The sequence below is a fragment of the Rhinopithecus bieti genome, unplaced genomic scaffold (assembly GCF_001698545.2).
Source record: "Rhinopithecus bieti isolate Rb0 unplaced genomic scaffold, ASM169854v2 scaffold_13710, whole genome shotgun sequence".
NCBI lineage: Eukaryota > Metazoa > Chordata > Mammalia > Primates > Cercopithecidae > Rhinopithecus > Rhinopithecus bieti.
In genome coordinates, this window is record NW_016807962.1 from 1392036 (window position 1) to 1416883 (window position 24848).

Consider the following 24848-nt stretch of genomic DNA (forward strand, 5'->3'; position numbering starts at 1 on the left):
GTAAATGCGTTGAATGAATGCAGTAAATGCATGCTTAGCACGGTGGCCAGTATACGGTAAGCGTCCAATAAGTGGTAAATGTTGGTTTTAAAAATAGTTTAAAAGTCTCCAAGAGCGACAACCCTAGTTCCCCAAGACGCAGGCGCACCCCACCAGGTTCCACGCAGACCTTCGCAGTAGCTCCCCCAAGAGGCGAGGACACGCGACTGCGCTTGCGCACACGCGCTTTCCACCTTCCCTCCGGGCGTGAGCGCCGGTGGGGCGGGCCTCAGCGGCGGCGCGACGAGTCCAGAGGTGAGGGCTGAGGAAGGGGCGTGGCTAACGGGTTGGCCTCGGCCACCCTCTTCCGGGCTCCGCCAGCTGCGCGCGCATCTTCTCCCCCTTCTTTTGTGGTCCGGCCCATTGCGAGGGTGACAGGAAACCCTGTGCAGGGAGCGCGGCCATCTTGGACCAGCCCGAGGAAGATCCTGAGGGAACCACAGGAGCAGTCACCGCTGCCACCGCTACTGCCGCTACTGCCGCCGGCGCGTCTGCACCTCTCGGCCTGCCCGCGTACTTCCCGGGGCCTCGGCCGACCGCCCCCGCCCCCTCTCCAGCTGCGTCCGCACTCCTGTTCCTCGTCCTGACGCCCCCCTCCCGCCCGGAAAGCTGCCCAGCCACCAGCAACCCCCCAGGTAACCCGGGCCTTCCGCAGTGTCCGGCCGGCTGATGCCTCCTCGCGCCGGGCTCTTCAGAGGGGCGGGTGTGGCGACGGCGGAGACGGGGCTGCAGGCGGGCGGCTCCCCGGGTCCAGGCCCCGTCAGGCCGCGGCGATCCCGGGGGTCGGCGGTGAGCGCCGCGGCGCCGGCCTGACAGGACCCCCGGGCGGGGGCGGAGGTGTCCCCTGCGCGGCTCCGGCCTGAGCCTCCTGCCCACCCCACCCCGCTGGGCGCTCCGAGGCGTGCAGGGAAGGGTGTGTTCCGGCCTCGCCTTCCCCGCCTTCTCGGCGCGGCTGGGCAGGACCGCATCTCCCGCAGGCCCGCCTCTCCTCGCCGCTGTTCTCCGCGGCCGCAGCCCGCCCCCGCAGGGTGTACCCACGCGTGCCGCGCCGCCCTGCAGCCCGAGAGCCCCAGACGTGGCGGTCCCGTCCCGTAGGCCGCGTCTGGCTCTGAGTACAAAGGCAGCTCTTCGCAGCCTCCTCGGCATCTCGGGGCAACTCCGTTGTCCTTGTCGATGTGGGGAGTCCGGCCCTGCAGCCGGGCCAGGGACGGGGTCTATGCGCCTGTGCTTGCGATGTCCTGGTTTTGGTGCGTTTCTATGAGACGCGTGGACAGCCTCTATGGCCCTGAAGCTACAGAGCATCTAGAAACAATGAAGAGAAAGTTGTGGCATTTCTAGAATCTAAGAGAAGACGACGGAACTGGAGTGTTTTAAGCGTTTTAACTGTGGGCCAGGTACATACTTAGGTGTCTTTGTACGTGTTTATCTTGTCCCGCGTAGCCCTCAGAGATAAGTTGTCTCCACTTTATAAGTGAGGAAACTGAGGCCTACAGTTGTGATGTGTGTCTGGCTGATGATGGTATATTACAAACTGGCTTCGGCTCACACTGTGGCTGGTGGTTTTTGTACTACACTCAAAAATTAGGCTACGGTTACAGGCATGACCATTTATAATGTAGTTACAACTTAATTCCTTTTTCACTGTGTTCGCATTGGATGACAGCTGATTACCCCTTTATGACCTAAAGTCCATAAAGTCAGCCACTACACTGGCAAATCCTCATGCTCACAAACCCCAAAGGAGAGATGCCAGGATTTCAATTTCGTGTGTGAAGAAACGGGTTCCGAGAGGACAGGTGCCTTCCTAGTGACCCCACAGCAAGTGTCAGAGCCAAGATTTGAACTCTTGCAGAGTTTACTGCTCATTTCGTTACTATCCCAACTGCCTTTAAAAAATTCTTATATTTTTCTAAGGTAAATATTGTAGAGGAACCAGCTCTCTTTTATTTAGATTTGATTGTTGAGGATAAACTTGACCTTGCAGTAATCCAGCTCCTACCCCTTTATTCCCCACAAGCCTTTCCAAATTTTTTCTTCCAAGTTCTGTTTAGGCAGTTTTACTTGATCATGCCTAGAGGTATGTCGTGGTTAAGAGTTTTGGAGTCATACTGTCAAGGGTTCCCCCTCCATTACTGCCGCTTCCTAGTTAAGTGATCTTAAGCAAGTTACTTAACCTTTCAGACTCAGTGTCCTTATCTATAAAGGGGATAATTGAACCTGCATCTTAGAGTTGTTGCTAGGATTAAATGGGTTTTAAAGAAAGCCCTTAGCACGTTGCTTGGCATATAGTAAATCAGTGCCTGTAACAGTGCTAGGCACATAGTGGGTGTTTAATATCTTTTGAATGAATGAGAGAGGAGCATAGCTTTGGAGAGCTACGTGTAGAGTTAAACCTGGACCTTAATTCTAGCTCTCCATTTAGTAGTGCTATGACCACGGGTAGATCACTTTGGTTTCCTTATTTGTAAAATGAGTTTTTAGGATTAGAGTTTGTTTATAAAGTAGCTGGCATGTGTTAGGCCCTCAATAAATGGCAGTTATTGTAAAGACGTAAAACCTTAGATTATAATAGCTATTTAAAAATTCCTTGAAATTAAAGCTACATTTTAAAAAGTTGTTGCTTTTTTGTATTACAGTTAAACTTTATCATTGTTGCATACTTCAACTTTGCAACAGAATTTGGAGTGTTCATTTTTATCAATGTCAAATATCTTTGCATAGTCACAGTAAGATACTGTGCTAGTGGAGGAAACTTGATTAAGGTAAATAAAATGTTAAAACTCGGGCTATTGAGAGATGTTTCATGTTTTTTTAAAAAAGGCTTGAAACATTTTATGTGGTTAAAATGCCAGGCATGGCTAAAGACAGCAGTTTACAAATAGAAGCATTAGAGGTACTGTACTTTTAAGAAGCTTCATCTAGACAATTTTAAATATATACAAAATAAAGTAGCATACTGAGCATTCATATACCTATCAGCCAGTGTCAACAGTGATCAGTCTTGCTTCATCTATATACACTTGCCTCCTCCCTGCCAGATTATTTTGAAGCAAATCTCAGACACAGTATCAGTAGTAAAATTTTCACTATTAATCCTTTCAACTTTAGCAATAAGTGCAGGGTTTTTTTTTGGCTTTTTGGGTGTTAAGGGCTTTCTGTGAACAGAGGTTCAGTATTAGAATACTTTATTTTCTGTATATAGAAGATCATCAAAATTACTTCTCTTGCCACATTAAGCAATCCAGCTTTTTAAAATCATTATTTATATAAAAGTGACATTAAGTATATTGTCAAAAGTTAGGTTTGTTTTTTTTAAGTGGGTGGGCTCTTTGTACTACTGTTGAGGAAATTGACCACTCGTTTTTATTAGATTAGATTATTAGATTACAGAAGTTTTATCCACCTGACTGACAAATCAGATAGTAGTAGTCCATTTTAGTGGGCCTTTAGAGCAAGTCAGAATGCTTCTGTTCTTGAGTTCCACGAAGGCAGAGACAGTGTTGTCTTTTTTGATCATTGCTATCTTGCCAAAGCCTGGCACAGTGCTTTGTGCTTAGTAGATACTTAACAGATACTTTCATGTTGGAATCACAGAAGCAGTCCATCTCAGCTCTGGTATTTTTAACAAAACGTCATGCATGTTAAACAAACAAACAAACAAACAAAACTTATCAATGGAAATAAGGATAAGGATTAAATCACCTGGAATATTTAGTGGGTTGCTTTTCCCTTGTTATGTCTTGGATCAGCTATGTAAAAATTATGCAGTAACATCGTCGGTTCTAAGGAGTAGAATAGCTATGTAACAGTTTTAAAATCAGAGGAAACAGTAAGTAGTTAAACTGTTAAAAAAAAAAAAAAAAAAAACCAAAATATGCCCTCTACTATTGAGTATTGGTTTTTTTTTGTTTTGAGGCCAATCGTATTACTGGCTTCATAAGTTCCCCTTATTATCAGTAAATGTGGAAATAATGTTAGGAATGTTATGAGTGGAAGTTTTGTTTGTTTTTGTTTGGGTATTCTTTAACCTGTATTAAAATTACATAGAAAGTGCTTTTCACATATTTATTGGTAGAGAAAATTTTATTTTTAATTCATTGTAATAAGTCAGTGCAGGGATCTATAAAGAAAAGTTAATACTTTCTCTCTTCCCTTTTCTCCTGTCCGTGTATTTTCACAATTTGATTTGTATTTCATATTATATGAATATAGGGTTGAATGTGTGTGTGTGTGTGTGTGTGTGTTTGAAAGTGGGGTATGCTATTGCATAAAACTCTGCAACATGTGTTTTTTCACTTAGCAAAATCATGGAGGTATTTCCAGGTTAATGCATATTGATCAAAATGGTTTCTAAACTAGATGGATATTATTTTGTAGTACAGATGTACTTTATTCAGTCATTTCCTTGCTGATAGATTATTTCCAGTTTTTTGCTGTAAAAATGGTACATTAAATGTGCTAATACCTGTAGCCTTATGGACTGAAGCTTTTGTATATGTAGGATACTTCTAAATGGATATCTGGGCCAAAGGATGATTTGGATTATTGTTAAGATTTTTAAATATACTGATTACTTTCCAAAATGTTGGCACATTTCCACAAGCAGTATGTTTGGTAGTGTATACCTTCACATCTGTGCCTACACGTTTCAAAACTAGTCGTTTATATGTCTGTGTAATCTTAGAAAGGTGTTGATTCAGTAAATAGAAACCATGCATTCTATTTTTGTCACAATAATAATTAGTGTTTAATATGTGTTCAGTAATCATTTAGATCTAAATGTACTGACATGAAAATGTGTCTGTGATTTTGTTGAGTAGTTGAGTGAAAAAAATATGCAGAATTTTACAAGATGGCATACCCCATTTTAAAATATATTTTTCACCTTAACAGTGGTGAAAATGGTGGTAAAAAATGGTATGTTTTCACAGTGGTGAAACGGTATGTTTCCACAATGGCGAAAACTGGTAGTTGCATGTTCAGGAGATGAGGTTGAGAAATCCTTTATTAAAACAATATTAAGCGTATTAATATCTTTAAGGAGTCAGTTGAATACATGGCACAATTTTTAAGTGTTTACTATGCATTTAGTAAATATTTCTCTTGGCAGCAAGGGTAGTTTATAGCTAAATTTTACATGCACTAATATCCTTCCTCTTTCTCTGATTTTTATTTTATCAGTCTACCTGTCCATGCCTGAAATAAACTAATAATAACTTAGGGAAAATCATGGTCTTTGGAATCAGGCCTGGGTTCAATTTCTAGGTCTACCATTTACAAACTTTATAACACTGGCCAAATGAGTGAATTTCTCCAAACCTCTGTTTCTTTAATTTTTTGCATAGACATAATGATAATGACTCTGCAGAGTTGTGAGAATTAAGTAAGAATTATATAAGACAGTATAGGAAAAAGTAGCATAGATCATTACATGGTTTACTGTCAAGTGTTCTCAAGAAACTTTTTGTAAGTAGGTGAATTATAGTATTATAAATTAGTATTACTAGTATTACCATTCATTTATATCTATAAATTCTGACTGCAGTGCATCTTCTGAATGTAATTCACATATCTTATTCAGAATATTAAATTATAATTAAGCGAGTGAATACTGCAGAGCTATATGGTGCATCTCATAACCATGTGGAGGAGGCACGACGGTGGAGAGTGCAGGATGGTGTGGTGATTAAGAGGGGATCTCTGCAGTCAAAACAGTCCTAGGTTCAGTACAGACTTGGCTGTGTGACCTGGACATGTTACCTGCAGAGTCTGTTTCCTCATCTGTAAAATGAGGATAATAATTAACTATGTTACAGGATAGTAGTAAGGGTTAAATGAAATTGTATGTAAAATATTTAGCACATTGCCTGTCATATGTCAAGTACCCGATAAATAGTAACTAACAATTGTATTTATTAGTTTGCAAATTGTTGATTATGTATTAAATGCCTGTTGTGTAAATATGTAGTACTTTTTTCCTTTAAAGGCAATAAAGATCTTTTATTTACATATGAACTTGACTCAAATACTTTTTGTAAAATGTGGAATAAAGTGAATTTTAATTGTCCCGGTAGTTGTATACAAGTTATAGAATATTACCAAGATTAAAAAAAAAATTTATGGGGATTGTAATGTTAAGTGGGCTCATGTTTTCAGAGTTTGAACTAGATCAGCCTTTCATGTACTTTTTTTTAGACTTAAGAGTTCTGTAAGTAAAGCAAAAGCACTGTTAAATAATAGAGGAAGAACTTTTTTCCTGTCCAAAGTTAGGTAAAAATGTATTCCTCACCTTAACAATGGTATGTTTCATGTTCAAGAAATGAGACTGAGAAGTCTTTTGTTAAAGCAACATTAAGCATATTTAGTATTTGAATATAATTCGACTGCAAATACTTTTGACTGAAATGTATTCATATCAGTCAACAATGGGAATATATGTAAACCTAGACAGTATCTTCTTTTTTTTTTTTTTTTTTTTTTTTTTTTTTTGAGACAGAGTCTCGCTCTGTCGTCTGGGCTGGAGTGCAGTGGCCGGATCTCAGCTCACTGCAAGCTCCGCCTCCCAGGTTTACGCCATTCTCCTGCCTCAGCCTCCCGAGTAGCTGGGACTACAGGCGCCCGCCACCTCGCCCTGCTAGATTTTGTATTTTAGTAGAGATGGGGTTTCACCGTGTTCGCCAGGATGGTCTCAATCTCCTGACCTCGTGATCCGCCCGTCTCGACCTCCCAAAGTGCTGGGATTACAGGCTTGAGCCACCGCGCCCGGCCGACAGTATCTTCTTAGAATAAGAAAGGGAAGACCTGTTGTGAGTGTTGATGGCTACAGTGTTAGATGTTTTCTGCCTTTGTTTACTGAAATTAGTAAGTTTGAGTAGTTTTCCTTTAATTCTGCTTGTATGGTTTTTATTTGTAATTTTTAAAGAAACAAGCAAGCAAAAGGTGTGGTGAGGTGAGACAGAGCCCTGGTATTCAATCTGAAATAGTGATCATTTCTTTTATTTGGAAATAGTTTCCACTGTATGAATGTTTGTAATTTTAAGATACATTTTCAAAATTAGTTATCTCACATTTAATGAATGTGTGATAATTAGCAAGTACACAAATTAGTACAACTAAAATTGGGCCATAATTTTATGATTAGTCTTTAAAGCATTTGAAGTAGAAATTTGGGATTGTTAGAAGTCATAGCTTTAACATAAAATAGAAGGAGCAAAGTATGTACAGCTACAACCTTTAGTTCAAAGAGGGAAAGAAATTAGGAAAATCAAGGAGAAGAGCACATGAGAGACAATAATTTGAAGGTGACTAAGTGATTACTTTTACCCAGGTTTGAAAGGGGAAAGAATTTAGAAGAATTAAAAATTGATTAGAAAGAAAGAGTCTGGGAAGAATTCAGGTTAAGAAGTTAATAATCTTTAAATATTTTTAATGTAAGAGATTATTTTTTCCCCTTATGTTTGGCATCTAATTGAGAAATCGGGTAAATAATCCAGGCCAATTTTAGTCTCAGGACCAAGTTCATTCTTAAAAGTTTTGAGTCCCTAGTGCCTGGAAAAGGGAATAAAGTTGTTGTAATGTTCAGAATCAGAGTTAGTCTAACTAGAAAAACTCTCTCTGCTGAAAGAACTGGTTATGGGAGTTTTCTGTGATGCAGGAGACTGATTATAAATGTGTTAGAACATGCCAAACTGGAATGGGTAGCAGGGCTTCTACTTTCACTAAAGGTAATACAGACAGCTAAGTGAGAAGACTGTAGTGTGTGGAAGTGATTAATACTTTACTGTAATTAACAGCTTCCTCTTTCCTTATAATAATACACTTGTTTTAAATATATATTCTTTCTACAGGTTAAATGTTATTAATTATATAGAACTTTTGCTTGCAATATGGTACATAGTAAGATGATAATTTCAGTAAATAAAATTTTCCAGTCATATAAAATGTCTGGCTTGTGTAATGTGACATTGACAGAAACACTAAAAGCCAGGCTTAAAAATACTGTAAGTCAGACTTTTTAAAATGGGGTGAAATCTTTATTTGTATAAATAATTTTTGTCTTAAGCTGAAAGCTGGTTTGAGAATAAACTTTATTGAAAGTTATTCCTAGTTTTATAATTCACCCCCTTGTTTCTCTCTAGAACCTAGCACAATGTCTTACACATTCAGAGCATTCATTTAAAGTTTTTTGTTTTCTTTTCAAGTAGGAGAGAAATTAGAATTCTTTAGGTTAAGTCTATTTGAGGGCAAGAAATGGGCTGTGATCTTTTGAAATATCTTCTAATACACAAGCTTTCAAATTTCACAACCTTAAGTACAATTTTATGACATTATTTCTCTCAGTCCCTAGAATAGTAGATGGGAAGCACTTACTATGTTGTTAATCTGGCCGGGTGCAGTGGCTCATGCCTGTAATCCTAGCACTTTGGGAGACTGAGATGGGAGGATCGCTTAAGGCCAGGAGTTCAAGACCCAAGACCAGCCTGGTCAACATAGTGAGATGCTGTGTCTTCAAAAAGTGTGTGTGTGTGTGTGTGTGTGTGATAATCTGCAAGTCCTGTATTAGGTTGAGCCATATGAAAATGCCAATAAAATTGACTTGAAAAATCTAGGAAGAACAGTTTCATGTGATTCAGTCTAGTTCCAACATTGATTTGGAAATCATACCATTGCTCTTTGGATGCTCTGCTGTTGATTTAAAGTAGAGTAAAAAGTTGTTTTGTGTTTATAAATTAAGTGGTTCCTTTGTATACCATTCTGTTTAAAATCAGAGTTCTGAACAAGTAGATCATTAGTAACTTACTTGATCAGTTAACAGGGAAGGGGACTTTAAAGGGAGCGGAGGCTATTTATAGTGATGTTTAACTTAAATTTATAAAGATTTTTTTGTTTGAAAGTTTTTAGAGTAATACTTCTTACTGGATATTTTCTTCTTTTTTTAATTGTACTTTAAGTTCTAGTGGATATTTTCTTAAATGAAATATTGGTATAACTGGTTTCTCATATTTCTGTGGATAGCACATGAGAATGTGTAAGCATCATTCATCCAAGAGAATTTGTGTATTTGATCAATTTGTGAAATGCAATTTTATTCTGACTTACTGTAACTGACATTTGTTTGTATTCAGTGTCCTTTTCTACCTTTAAAGGATAGCAGTGATCTGTTTGAATTACTTGTATATGCTTTCCTTCTGAAGTAACAGAGATTTCTTTGTTTTTAGTGCCACCATGGCAACTGCACCATACAACTACTCTTACATCTTTAAATATATTATTATTGGTAAGTTTATTTAACTTACACTCTTGTTCCCAAAAGGTTAACTTACAAAATATTTATATGCTAATGCTTAAACAATACTGCTTCAGGAGTGACTGATTTTCTTACTGTAAAACTAAGCTCCTTTTATGAGATTCATTTTTTGCATTAGCAGTGCAGCTTTTGCATTGTGGCCCTGGATATTTCTGTGGTACAGTGCTGGTGGGTACCTTGTGAAGTGATGTTCGTTGTTCTTGAGGGCTGCTTGAAAGCTTGTTGATGCTAGGAAGTATCAGTGTTTCAAGGAGTGCAGAACACTCCTAAAATACTGTGAAAGCGCTCAGATCCCCCTGGGTTTCCATTATAAGGAAAAAGTGATAGAGAATATTGTTTGATTCCAAATCAATTGTGTAATATACATAAAAAACTTTTTTCTTAATTGGTGTTTTTTTCTTAAGTTTCAAGAAGGTTTTGCTCAAATTAAGTCTTTAATGCTGTTTATCCAAACATAAAACTACATTTGAAAGTACAAGTTTTTCAATGAATTGTTCACATTAGAACAGTTTGCTTTCATGTTGAACTTAATGTGTCCTATAATGTTTCCTTCGTCAAGGGTTAACATTGCTATAGTACAGTCAGAGATGACATCTTTTCTCCTGGGGTTTTCATGTAATGCAAATTCTTTTCTTTCATAGAATAATACAAGAAGTATAAGACAGGGACCTAGTGAATCAAGCTTCCAGAACTCAGTTTGTTATTTCTGCTTGTTACATGCTACCCCATTTGTCACTTTTTGAAATCTTTTGCTTCTATGCTTGAGTTAAAGGAAACAACAACAACAACAAAAAAACCCATAAAATTTTGAAACAGCTCAAAGTAAAAAAATTCCATTAAAAAATAAGCACTTCCCAGCTGGTGGCTATTTATTAACAGTAATAATTTACAGCCGAATTCTGTCAGTGCTAAAGATTGGGAATAATATTCCATTTGTGTCTCACAGTGAAAACTTTCGAATCATTGTAAAGTAGGAAAATAAAAATTTGTGAAGTGTCCCAGAAACTTGTAATATGTTATATGGTAAGGAATATAGCAGTCGTTGCATAAAATTGAGAAATGTAATTGCCACCTGAAACTTCTTTTTTTTTAAACAGGGGACATGGGAGTAGGAAAATCTTGCTTGCTTCATCAATTTACAGAAAAAAAATGTAAGTTTAATACATGAGGTAAACATTAATAGTTTTCTTTATTGTCATGTTTCTACTTTTTAAAAAGTGTCATTTTCAGTGTACTTCATGCATTTAAATATAACCTTTCACTATATTTGTACTTTTTTTTAAATGGGTACAGATAAAATGAAATATACCAGCATATTTTAGTGTTGATTTTTATACACATTATATATATATATAATCTGATTCACTTGTTTTGATTTCTTGATGTTAAAATAATTTTAAAAAATACATACAGTAATGTCAAACAATCTTTTTATTCTCTGACTTTCTGTTAAGGAATTGATTGTCTTATGAGGAGAAATTTGCTGCTTGTATCATTTGTTAAATAACAGATTTGGAATACTTAAAATGGAATTCTTTCTACGCTTTTTTGGGTGATAGAAGAGACCAATTTGTTGTAACTGATATGCTAAATATAGTTGAAAGTGTTTCTGTATAGTTGAAATTATTTCTTTGACATTTTTGTGCTGCTTACTACAGAAGTTTGATGTAACATTTTATGAAGTGCCCAGCAGTCTGTGTCCTTATACTGGAGAATGGTGGGTTTAGGTTTTAAGTGGCCTCATTATAAGGAAAGGACTAATAAATTTGTTCATTGGCTTAGACATATATAACTTATTGTATAATAAGAAGTATATATTAGCCAGGTGTGGTGGCTCATGCCTGTAATCCCAGTAGTGCTTTGGGAGACTTATGTGGGAGGCTTGCTTGAGCCCAGAAGTTCGAGATTACAGTGAGCTATGCTTGTGCTACTGCACTCCAACATGAGTGACAGAGCAAGACCCTGTCTCTAAAATATATGTGCATATATATATATATATATATATATATATATATATATATGTATAACACATGCTGATTTTCTTTGAGACACTGATATTTTCTGGGATAAGAATCTGTTTGACTAACAACTCCTAGGGTCCCAAGACCATTGATTGATCTGTTATAGATAATGGTTGTAAGAAGGCTAAATGGTATAATGTTGATACTGTGAAGAATTAATTAAAATCCTTACTTTTACTTAACAGATTATTTTAGTCGAGGGGTCAGCAAACTGGCCAGTGGGGCAAATCCAGTCACTGCCTGTTTTTGTGAATAAAATTTATTGGAATACAACCATGCCTGTTTTATATATTGTCTCTGGCTGCTTTTATGTCTCGGTGGCAGAATTGAGTAGTTTATGACAAAGACCTTTTGACCTGCAAAACTTAAAATATTTTCTGCTTGGTCCTTTCTAGAAGTTTGCTGACCCCGATTCTAGTACAGTCACATTTCCCTGACTTCTTACTTCTGGATATTTGTTAATTTTTTTTTCCAGTGGTAGCTTTAGTCTATTTATAGCCTGTAAGTATTAGTAAGCCATTTGTTTATTTAGTGGATTTTCCCCCCAGGCTTAATTTGAAGTTTTCTGAAAATTGGGCTATTACTTTTTTTCCTCCTTAACAGTTATGGCTGATTGTCCTCACACAATTGGTGTTGAATTTGGTACAAGAATAATCGAAGTTAGTGGCCAAAAAATAAAACTGCAGATTTGGGATACGGCAGGACAGGAGCGATTTAGGGCTGTTACACGGAGCTACTACAGAGGAGCTGCAGGAGCTCTTATGGTCTATGATATCACTAGGTAAGAGATAATTTTTTCAACCTTCATACGGGGAAAATAAATCTACTTTGGGCATTTAAAAAAATTGACTTAGGCATTTTTTAAAATTTGTAATTGTATGACTGTAATTGAACTTACTTGTTTCTTATGGTTTCTTAAGTTGCCATGTAAAACTTGATATAACACATTGATATTTTCTGAAAGTTTTTATGACTGAAGAAAAATTTAGGGAGATATCGGGTGAAGCTAATAGAAGAATACAGTTCTGAAAAGCAACTTCAGTTGAATGATTTGAGGAGAAATAATATTTTATATAAAATGTTCTTTTAAGTAGAAAGCAAACAACTCACTCTTGGGACTTACTCTATTTAGTCTCTAGTGTTAAAGTTTACACCTCTCAAAACAAGGCCAAGCAAAGAGTTTTGCTAATCCAGCATGGGGGATTATAAAAAATTTTATGCTTGCATCTGAAGGTGTTTATTTATTTACTTACTTTTTTTTTCTCTTAAAATGGATAGAAATGACTTCAAATACTACATGCAGTAGGTTTAAATTTATTTCAACATGACTGTTTCTGGAATTCCAAAGCATTTGATGTAAAGTGATAAAACTACTGTACGTAAAGGTTTGACTTTGGAGAACATGGAAAACTGTGCCACTTGATTAGACCCTGCACTGTTTGTCTACTGTAAGTTAGAAAATGAACTAGATCACCTTTCATGTTGATGTAAAGCGCCAGTCAATAGCAGTGTGACTCTGTTTCTTGGGGGTAAAGATGCGTGAGTGGGACCAAGTGATAATTAGATTTTAAAGCATATTTCCTTTTGGAAAATGCTTTATACGGTTTCCTCTTGATGTGTCATAATGCTCATTAGCATATTAAGACTCCGGAAAGTTCTGCAGTAAGAAATTCTTTGCTGTATGACTTTATTTAATTTGGTGTTTCTTAAGCTTATTTTATTGAGGAGCACTCTTTGGGAAATGCTGCCTTAGAATAAAGATATTGACTAATTATAATTATAGTGCCTAAAGTTTCAGTAAATTCCAGAATTAGGTGGCCTCAGAGCAAAACAGAGGGAAATAAGCCTTAATGCTCTTCATTAGAGCCAGGCAATCAGTGATATGATCAAGAGTATTATGGGAAGGCTATTAATAAACCTGGCCACCTACACAGAACTGTCTGATTTTATGAGGAGTGCATTTCTGAAGACTTCACATAATTAAAAACTCAATAAAATTTAAATATGATGATGTGTGCTAAGAATATTGTTTTTGCTTTTAAGCATATCTTTTAAGCATAGTTAATACTTTTGGTAAAATCTGTGTCTATTCAAGTCATCAAAAAAAGTACTTCAACTGGGAACAGCCAGAATGTGCATCAGCCGATGAATGGATAAACACTATGTGGTAGATCCATACAATGAAATGTTACTCAGCTATGAGGGAGAAGGAAGGACTGATACATGCCACAACATAGATGAAACTTGAAAACATCGTGCTAAGTGGAAGAAAACAGACACTAAGAGACACATATTGTATGATTTCATTTGTGAAATATCCAGAATTTATATTCTGGTAAATTTATAGAGAAAGAAAGGGGATTGCCAGAGGATGGGGAGTGAGTGACTTCTAAGTGGGTTCCGAGTCTCTCTTTGGGGTGATGAAAATGTTCTAGAATTAGATAGTGGTGATCAGTGCACAACTTTGTAACTACCCTTAAAACAACTAAATTACGTACTTTAAAAGGATAAGCTTTATGATGTGTTCATTATATTGTAATAAAAACTGTTACTGGAAAAGAGTACCCCAGGCTTTAGTCAGGTGCTAAAGTGATACTTCATAGTGACTTCGATGTTGCAGTCATGACAGTGAATTTTTTTCTATTACTCTTTGACATTTTACAAACGTAAAAGTTCCTTTTATTTTGTCATTAACTCTCGTTGTTACAGGGTACTTTTCTAAATTGATAGCGTAGCCTATTGTGACAGTTGTTTTGCCATAACATTTTTTTTTTTTTTTTTTTTGAAACAGAGTCTCGCTCTGTCACCCAGGCTGGAGTGCAGTGGCCGGATCTCAGCTCACTGCGAGCTCCGCCTCCCGGGTTTACGCCATTCTCCTGCCTCAGCCTCCCGAGTAGCTGGGACTACAGGTGCCTGCCACCTCACCCGGCTAGTTTTGTATTTTTTAGTAGAGACGGGGTTTCACCGTGTTCGCCAGGATGGTCTCGATCTCCTGACCTCGTGATCCGCCCGTCTCGGCCTCCTAAAGTGCTGGGATTACAGGCTTGGCTCAACACTGCGCCTGGCCTGCCATAACATTTTGACATATCTAGCATGTTAGCACTTTTTTAGCACTTGTACCACCAATTAATATTTGAATAATATTTATTTATGGATTTAAAATTATAATAATAGTGAATTTTAAATTAATAACAATTACCAGAATCATTGGCAGAAGTTATGGTACATGTAAGTAATATGGTTTATATGATCTTGGTACTAGGCTTTTCTGTGTACTTCACTCTCCCTGCCAGCTTTGAAATTTTAAAATTCATCAAAATCAGTAGAAATGTTCGGACTTGTTTAAGGTTTATGCATGAAGTAGTAAAACGTACCTGTTGTGTAAAGTCAAGGTATGCCAGTAATACAAATATCAAACACAGATAAGGCTTGTGCTTTTTAAAAATGACATTTTATCATTGTTTACTTAGAAAACTCTAAAACATTGGGGGGAAAGGAGCTATTTTGATATATATGACTTTTTTGACATCTAAGTGGTAATTCATGAGTAATATGATTAGCACAATAAAAATATGAGTAAGGATTTCTCAGTTCTCATTGGGAAAGAACTATATACTTTGAATAACAAATTATCTGTGAAAACTGGCAGCTAGAGATCATGGAATATATTCACAGGACTAAACTAGAAACACTTGAAGGACATGTGGTATTTGTAAAAGAGTTCTAGGCCTGGTTTTGACACCAGTTAAGTCTTTATGGGCTTCCATTTCCTCACATGTTAAACGAGTAAGATAGACTTATATTCTGTGAGTCTATAAATCAGAAACATTTTAACCTCAAAATTTTATTATCTTTGACCCCTTTGGTAGGTTCTACTGTGTATAATATTACAAATATTTGGGTTTGTTTACCATCTTAGAGCTTACTTGGCTAATGCAAATGAACCTATGAGTTTTTAAACTCTTGCTTGGAGAAAGTAGAAAAATAGGACGGTTAAAGAATTCCAGAATGATTTAGCTGCCTGGTAAGAGTACAAAGTTAGGATGAACTTTTTCACTGATATCTGCGGACTTGAATTCTTGTCAATGTATAAATGTCTTCAAAGTCAATTTTATGCTATTATGGTTAGCTTGCTCTTTAAATTATTAAGGAAAGGTGAATTGTATGCCAGCTTATAATAGTGTGACTTGGTTTTTAATGAAATTAAAATTTAAAGACAAGCAAAAATGTCTTCCATTAAATGTGTCATGGTTAGGCATTTTGATACAAGTTTGTCTCTGCTTTGTGATTGAAAATCTGTATGATTTCAAAGTAATTTTGAGTTTTGACTCCACATTGGCATTTCCATCAGTTTACTGTGTTGTTCCTTGCTTGCTTATTGGTCTGTTTACAGTATGCGTTTAGGACTAAATAATTGACTCCTGACCTGTAATTATCAAAGTTGTTGGATATTGAGTTATTTATTTAAAAATAATAGGTTTGCCTAGATTTTTGAAAAGTATGCTGTTGTATTTCACAACTACTGTTCTGAGTAACTGGTCAAAGCAAAATTATTTTAGGATATATTGATTAAAGTATGTATTTTAAATATTTGTTGAATTTTTTTCCTTTAATTATATGGCAGTCACAAATTTAAACTTTTATTTTTGCAGAAGAAGTACATATAACCACTTAAGCAGCTGGTTGACAGATGCAAGGAATCTCACCAATCCAAATACTGTAAGTTAAATGGCATCTTAATACACAGAAAACGTAAGAACTAAGCTAACCCAAAAAGGGAAGCCATTTACTAGTGAGATTTTTGTCTTCAATTAGTCGAAGAAAATGTAACAGTTATTTTTCAGTTCTAATTAAACCTGGTTTTGCATTTTATTATACCTAGGTTTTTTGTTCATGTTTGTCGTTACAATTATGAATGTAGTGGTGATCTCATGTGAAGACTGAAATCTGAAATTATGATGTTAAAAGGGATCTGCATTAATTTCATAAAACTTCAGCATTGGAGGAAACTGGGCAAAATGTAGAAGAGATCTTTCCTTACGACTTCTTACAACTGCATGTGAATCTGCGTTACCTCAATAAAAATTTCAACTAGAGGAGGAGAATTAAGAATGAAAATTTCAGTCAAAAATAAAAAGGATTCTATATATGTTAAAACATTAGCTTCTTAACCAGACTGAGATTATATTTATTGAGATTTTAAAGGCCAGTCACCATGCTAGACTCTGCAGTATACAAAGATAAACATGGATCCTTGGTCCCGAAGAGCTTATAGTCTAGCAGGGAGAGAACTAGCAGGTATGCAGGTAACTGTGCTGCAAAGTAGATTGAAGCATGAATTAGAAATAGAGGGACTAGCACAGTGCTGGGGAGCCTAGGATGATCAGTGCTGTCTGGAGAGAAAGCAGCTTTACAGAGGAATGGTGTTTGAGCTGGTCCTTGAGGGGTGAGTAAAGTTTCAGTAGATATTGTTGAGGGTATGCCAGGAACAATGTGAAGAAAGACGCACTGAGCTGTGACCGAGTTTCTCAGGAACAAGGCTTGTGTCTCTCTTGGCTTTCCCCAACACTTGGTAGAGAGGCCTGATTCAAGAACTATGTCATCAGTAGTAAGATTAGCTTTTATCAGGAAACGGTGGTTTAATCATACTGAGAGTCAGTTAACATTGTTCGCCTATCATGCTAGGGACTGTGCCTGAAACTTTCATTTCCATTATCACATTAAACCCAAGGTTTACATACACACCTATAGAAGGGTGTTCATAGCAGCTTTATTGCAGTAGCCCGAAACTGGAAACCTAGGTGTTTCCCAACCTGGTCATTGACAGGTGAATGGTTAAACAGTTCAGAACATCTCTATAGTGGAATACTACTAAGCTGTACATAGGAATGAATTCTTTATATATGCAGCAATTGAGCTGGGTCTCAAGGGCATCATGCCCGGTAAAAAAGCCAGTCTCAGAAGTTTATATACTGTATAATTTCATTTAGAAAACATTCTCAAAATGACAAAATTGTAGAGATGGAGAATAGATTAGTGATTGCCAGGGGTTAGCAAAGGGAGTGGAGGGTGGTAGTGGTGTGACGACATAGAGGGCAGCACAAAAGCAGTTTCTTTGTAGTGATGGAACAGTTCTGTATCCTGACAGTGATGATGGAGATCTGTACCTGAGATAAAATTATATAGAACTACCTGTGTACGAATGCACATGTGCCTGAGAATGTGTAAAAACTGAAATCTGAATAAGGGCTGGGGATTGTACCAATGTCAGTTTCCTGGTTTTGAGAGTGTATTATAGTTACATAACATCCTACCATTAGGGAAGTTTGGTGAAGGGTACACAGGACCTCAGTTATTTTTTGTAAGCCTCTGTGAGTCTATAGCTATTTCAAGTAAAATATTAAAAACAAAACTCATTGTAGAAGGCCCATGGAGGAGTATAATAAAATTAACCTTCTCGCCCTGTGTCCTTCCTGCCTCATTTATGTGCTTTGAAATAGAACCAGATCAGGAGAAAAAAAATTTCTCGAGTTTTTCTTAAGTGCTCCATTTTCTATAAAATTGCCCTTGATTTCTGTGTAGAAGTTGTGTTCTCTACCATTTTGTGGGCATGTTTTGTATCTCTATAATTAGCATGCCACTTTACGTCTTCCCTTTCAGGGAGATAAGAAGCCTTATTTGGAGATTCAGAGAGAATCAGGAGCGGGGCAGTATTTCTTGTTTTGAGTACCTATCTTACAATGAGTACCCTGTGCTCATCATTGTGGCTTTACCGGACTTGATTTTTTATAAATTGATTTACTTTTTAAGTATCATTATTTTATTATTTTAAAAGACTAATGGATAGTGTATGACAGTTTCCTCCCCATCACAGTGGGCACTTTGTTCACACTGTTTAAAGAATGCTCACTTTTGTTGTACACTTAACTGTCCTTGCATAAGGTTTACATTCAGATCAAAATGATGATTTGGTTTATGGACACATATTTTTGAAAGTGGAAGAGCCAGGAACTGTAATTTCACATAAAAAAAAATTAATGGCTGAAGTGCCTTTTAGTTGAAACCATCCATTCCTAAAGTGTTCATATCTAGATTACTATATCTGTTTGGAAGGGGGAAGAAGGGAGGGATTTTACTAACTGGTGTCAAATAAGCTTATAAATGTACAAAGACAGTTTATCCATAACCTGCTCTCGCCACCCCTGATAAAGGCCAAAGCCCTTTGCTATTCTCCAAGGGTACGTATTTTCTTCTTACAACTTTGCAGAGCTGCCTTTAACTTTGGCTTAACTTCATATGAGTGGTTCCAAGGTGGATATAGGTAGGTGGGTGCTATTTTTGCCTTGGATTTGAACTTACTGCATACATGCCCCAAACCCCTACCCTCAGCTCACCCTTGTGTATACACATAGACGTCTCTTATCAGTTACTGTTAACTATAAACTCAGTCCTATCTAGGGATAATGTGGGGTAGGATAGTATTTGTCTCAAGATCACAGTTTGGGTTTCTACCTGAGATCTAATGTCCTCCTACCACTGACTCACTGAGTGACCTTCAGCAAGTCCTTTTGCCTTGAGCTTTAATTTCCTTACTGGTAGCCTAAAGGATTGTACCTAGTGGCTTTCAGACTTTTTGAGGATCTCAGAACTGTTTGAATATCTGATGGAAGCCATGAACCTGCTCCTCTAGGACATGCCCACAATTACAGTATTTACAGTATTTCAGGGTATTTGCAGATCCTTTGGAGCTTGTCCATGAACCCTTAGTAATCTTACTCAGATACATCATAATCTTTGGACTAGACCAGGTGTCACCAAAGTATGTATGGCCTATGGGCCACATTCAGCCCACAGCCTGTTTCTGACTGGCTTGTGAACTAAAGATGGTTTTTAGATTTTAAAGGGTTGTTAAAAACAACAACAAAAAAATAGCCCAGCAAAGAACATGTAACAGAGACCATATGAGGCTCACAAACCTGAAGAATATACTATTTATTCTTTACAGAAAGTTTGTCAACCCCGGCCTAGATCATTGCTAAGGTCCTTTGTAGTAATGACTTCATGAATCTGTAGCCCTGTCTAGTGGGTAATTGCTAGTACTTGTTTTCTTTTTAGGCCCAGTTATTTTTTCTATCAAGATTTTTGGATTTCAGAATTTGCATGGTTGGTTTAAATTACTGCTTTTGTTATAAGGTGTCTTTCTTTTGATCACAAATTAGGTAATAATTCTCATAGGAAATAAAGCGGATTTGGAGGCACAGAGAGATGTTACATATGAAGAAGCCAAACAGTTTGCTGAAGAAAACGGTGGGTTTCTTTAAGACTTAATGGTCACAGTTGGGAGAATTATTAAGGAAAGGTGGGATTTTGATACTGCAGATTGACAGGTTTTTTTTTGTTGTTTTTTTAATGCAGACTCAGAAATCTCAAGAATGAGGAAGTAACAAAATGTGTTTCTATTTCTGTGAGATTTATGTTGCAGCAGTACAGTTATTTAGTGACAAATATAAAGATGCTCTCCACCTCAAACTTACATACTTTTTCATAAAATACTATGGGAAGAGTACTAAAAACTGATGGGAAACTTTTTCAGATGTTACTAAAGAAATGCACTTGTGGGCCAAGCACGGTGGCTCACTCCTGTAATCCCAGCACTTTGGGAGGCCGAGGCAGGTGGATCATGAGGTCAGGAGATTGAGACCATGCTGGCTAACACAGTGGAACTCCATCTCTGCTAAAAGTACAAAAAAAATTAGCCGGGCGTGGTGGCGGGCACCTGTAGTCCCAGCTACTTGGGAGGTTGAGGCAAGAGAATGGGGTGAACCCAGGAGGCGGAGCTTGCAGTGAGCTGAGATCGCACCACTGCACTCCAGCATGGGCGACAGAGCAAGACTCCGTCTCATAAAAAAAGGAAATGCACTTGTGAGTTTGAAGTGTCCTAAATATAGTCTGAATTTTATTTTTAGGCTTATTGTTCCTTGAAGCGAGTGCAAAAACGTAAGTAAGACCAAAATATAGATACTTCAATTATATTCAAGTTTCTCAAAGTAGAACCGTATATATGAAAAGTATATAATGTATATACACATATAAAGTACTATATATAAATGTGTAATGCTTACTGCAGGAAGAACAGCAAACATCTCTCTGCTTCCTTTTTTACATTTCAAAATAATATGAATTTTTGTTACCTAAAAGATTGTACCTTGATTATGCCTGTTGGTAACCCAGGTTAATAAAATGGAACTTTGTTTACATTTCAGAAGTGTTTGACTTTTCACAAATGAATGGAACTTTTACATTTCAGAAGTGTTTGACTTTTCACAAATGACAGTGTTTGACTTTTCACAAGTGAGGTTGAGTTTGGCATCTCAGACTTAAGCTTGGTCAATTTAATTTTCTGATCACGTTAAAAAGCATGATTTAAGGGGTAGTGTCTACTCAGAAGAGTAGTGAACATTTTCTAATTGTTCTTCCATGTCTGCTTTGAACTGTGTGGCACTCCCATCATTGTTCTTCATTTATTAGGTTAAAAATTTCTTGTGGTGAGAGGCTAACCTGTTTTTGTTTAGTCTCAGCTGTGCTGTTAGTCCAAAGAAAACTGAATGGAGGTGTTAACGTGGCTAAGCATGATTATGTCACCATCACCCGATTAAAAACAGCTCAGTTCATGCTTGGCTGAGCAGACCATATTATTCTTGGACTTCTGATTTCAGCATGTTTGGAGAAATTTCATTTCTGTTTGGAGTATCCTGTTACCACAGAAATGACCTATCTCAGTCATCATGGTGTGTATTAACATACAGTATTTTAATGATTGCATATAACACATGTAGTTGTCCAAATACGATTTGTGGAAAGGGCTTTCGGTACATGTATGTATGTATGCTTTCCACAGAAAATAGTTTTCCGGCTGGGCGTGGTGGCTAACACCTGTAATCCCAGCACTTTGGGAAGCCAAGGCAGGCAGATCACGAGGTCAGGCGATCGAGACCATCCTGGCCAACATAGTGAAACATTGTCTCTACTAAAAATACAAAAATTAGCTGGGCGTGGTGGTGCGCGCCTGTGGTCCCAGCTACTCGGGAGGCTGAAGCAGGAGAATCACTTGAACCCGGCAGGCAGAGGTTGCAGTGAGCTGAAATCACACCACTGCACTCCAGTCTGGTGACACAGACTCTGTCTCAAAAAAAAAAAAAAAGAAAAGGAAAAGAAAATAGTTTTCCATGTTCTCTTAGCTCAGTGTTCTGGTAATCTCTTATTAGATGACAGTGGTTACGTTGAAGAAATCATGGCAGTTAACTAAAGATTAACAAAAGGTCAGTATATAATGTCTTAGCTTTTGTAGAAAACTGTGGTTCTCCAATAAAGTTATCAATTGCCTCTTAGGGGAGAGAATGTAGAAGATGCCTTCCTTGAGGCTGCCAAGAAAATATATCAGAACATTCAGGATGGAAGCTTGGATCTGAATGCTGCTGAGTCTGGTGTACAACACAAACCTTCAGCCCCGCAGGGAGGCCGGCTAACCAGTGAACCCCAACCCCAGAGAGAAGGCTGTGGCTGCTAGTGACCTCTTTGCCGTGGCCCCTCATTTGACCTTTCACCTCTGTCTGTTGAAAGCAGTACTTTTTACTGCCTCATTGTCTTCTGTACATCTTACTGGGTTTAATTAAAAAAAAAGAAAAAACAAAAATCTGTTGTAAAAACAGTTTAACACAATACTAAACTGCTAAACAACTAGATGTAATCAGGTTATCAAAAGCAAGTAGAGTAATAAATCTCGCCTGCATGGTAAATCTAGACTTTTTTTCCCCCTTGTCCTCGTGATAAGTATGTCACCAATATATGATTTAAACTGAGCACTGATGCTGGACTTCATGATTTTTACCCTCCCTCTTTGGCAAGGCTTTGTCTCACTGTACGGTTTAATTTGATGATATCATAAGCCTTTCTACCCATCCTTAACTGTTCAAGTATGTCTGTCATAACCAATAAGTTTATTGCTGTGAAATGACTTCTGATGGTAGAGAAGGAGTTCTATAACTGCTTTTGTTTTGTTTTGGATAAATTTCCTGTTGTGTGGGTGGCATTTTTCTTGACGAGGTTTGCTCTGTCTTAGCCTCGCACAGGGAAAATATCCATTTATCTTCTCTCTCGTGCTTAATAGCTTTATCTTTTTTTATACCATTTTATCCTTTTCTCTTTAACAGAAAGTAAATATGTATAAAATTTGAAGGAATCGAACTAACAATACATTCTGTGTATATTATTTTAATGAAGAAAATAAATTGATTACTGGCATTGGAACAGTATAAAATACCAGTTTGTACAGTATGACCTATATGTGACCATGTTACTCCCTTCCATTTCACACAAAGAAATAGACACACTGCAGTTCACAAGTAGTACTGGCTCCACCCCTTGGTGCTGGCAGTGTTTGGGGACATTATGCTGGAAAAAGCTCCTAGCATCAGAGGATTAACACTAGCAGATTCTGTTCCATCTTTGCACTGTTGCTTACCTGCTGATTTTCTTAACTGTTCTTGTGCAATCGACAATGTGCTAACCTGCTTTTCTCTTTTGTAAACGTTTTGCATTACAGGCTGCATTCTTGCCTTACTGTATAGGAAAAGAAAAAAGGCTGGGTTTATTATTGCACATTTTAAGCTTTTATACCTTTATCTTCTTGGAATGGTCAGATTCTGAACTGGACAGTCAGAACCACAGGTCTGCTGTTAAGGGATTTTAAATTGTGCATTTTTAACACTACAGTGAAGTAAGATATCCCTGTGTTCATAGTATGAGGGGCTGTTTTATGTCATGTTGGCATAAATTGTTTCATAAAAGGGAAAGTGTTTCTAAAGGTGTTTCAGTGCTTGTGCTGATACAAAGTAAGTTATTACTTTGCACTAGGTGGTTTGGCCACTGAATTAATACTGTATAGCAAGAGAAACAATCTTATTTCTTTGTACAACAAACATGTTTAAGTTCTTCATTTCTGTTGATTTTTCTTACTGTGTTTATGATTCAGTGGCTGGGAATTGAGAGTTTATTTGAAGTAGAGTAAGTAACACCTCAGCGCACTATAGAAAATGCACTCAGCTCAACTGCTGTGTTTAAAATACACATTTTAAATCCCCCTTTACAGACACTAACATAAAAGTACATCTTTTTGGGTTGTAAACATGTGGTAGTACCAGAGTATTGTATAGTCAATGTTAAATAAAAGCCAAAACTGGAATGTGCAGAAAATAGGCTTTGGTTAATTTGTGGATTCATTTTATTTTGTCTTTGTTTAACTTTTAAAAAATAAGATTTCTGGAGTAGATTGGTATGTTCTGTTAAAGACTTACAGTGATCCATTTTGCTTACACTGTTGCATCACAAGGGATTCACCCAGGGACCATGACCTGCTGGTGTGTGTGTATATTTACAAAAACAAAACAAACAAACCACCCATTGGGATATAAGGTGGCAATCACAAACGAAAGACTGTGGCTTGTTGAGGTGCAATACCCTGACTCCCAAAGTTAGTTACAGTGGGTTTTCTTGTTTTTGTGACCGAAGGATTTATTTAGACTGCTGTACTCTTCATTTGATGTAACAAAATGCTATTAATCTAAATATTTGTAAATAAAGTACCTGTATCTAGATTAAATTAAAATTGGTTGCATTATTTTCTGAACTCTCTAATAGGGTTTCTTTTCTTCAGGTGAACAATTTGATGTGTCATCAGTTTTTATTGCAGCACTGTCCGTATTCATTGTATAAAGAGAGGTCTACATATGTAGCATATAAAACCACATCACTAAGTAATAGAGCCACAGTTTTATTCTTGTGTTTGCATCACCCTTGAAATGTTCTCAGTCAACCATTTTCAGTGTAAGATCAGCACATTTGCTGGCTGATGCTGTTCTCCTTTGACTGTACTGGGAGCCAGATTCTATCATACGCATGTGTAATCCCATGTAATAAACTTGGGTGCTCACAAATAGAGCAGACTGTCATATTGTAACATGTGTGTGCCAGACACTGGGCAGTACACTTTGGAAAGAATGTGAAATCCTTTTAATTTTTAATCCATAGCTTACTGCTTGTGCAGTCACCTGCTTCTCGAGGTTACTCATTGCCCTTGGACCTGTGAGGAGGCCCTCAGATTAGTGATTGGTGCTTGGTACTATTTACGCTTAAATAGATGTTTCAGTACAATGTTCAAGTCTTTTTTTTATGGATAATAAAGTGTTTGTTTGATGGAGTAATTTTTTTTTTTTTTTTTTTTGGTTGGTGGTGTACACGTAATAGAGGTAGTACAATTTCTTTGGAAAGATGTCTTTTGAAGCCAGATGTTAATGTTCATACATTACCTCCCTTCTCAAATTCCATAAGACAGTAGTTTTGGGGAACTTTTTTGCCCAGGTGTCTGCTGTTTTAAGTGTGATTTTAAAAACATGAGTGGTTCAGTTCATTCCCTTAAACAGAAG

At 37.4% G+C, this 24848-nt stretch overlaps 2 protein-coding genes and 1 pseudogene across 2 annotated transcripts; 2 read left to right on the forward strand and 1 right to left on the reverse strand.

Annotated features, from left to right (window-relative positions):
- LOC108537075 (V-type proton ATPase subunit B, brain isoform pseudogene) overlaps nt 1-305 on the forward strand; it is a 40289-nt pseudogene extending 39984 nt beyond the window's left edge.
- On the forward strand, nt 226-24031 carry RAB14 (RAB14, member RAS oncogene family). Its single transcript, XM_017884216.1, has 8 exons — nt 226-674; nt 9258-9316; nt 10444-10497; nt 11971-12148; nt 16020-16086; nt 19587-19674; nt 20334-20364; nt 21757-24031. Exons 2-8 carry the CDS (start codon nt 9265-9267, stop codon nt 21932-21934), a joined length of 648 nt encoding a protein of 215 aa, XP_017739705.1. The 5' UTR covers nt 226-674; nt 9258-9264; the 3' UTR covers nt 21935-24031.
- On the reverse strand, nt 319-1707 carry LOC108537076 (translation initiation factor IF-2-like). The gene is made up of 2 exons (XM_017884201.1): nt 1442-1707; nt 319-1341 (listed from the first exon to the last, which is right to left on the reverse strand). Exon 2 carries the CDS (start codon nt 1339-1341, stop codon nt 319-321), a length of 1023 nt encoding a protein of 340 aa, XP_017739690.1. The 5' UTR covers nt 1442-1707.
- Nucleotides 24032-24848: the final 817 nt, after the last annotated feature.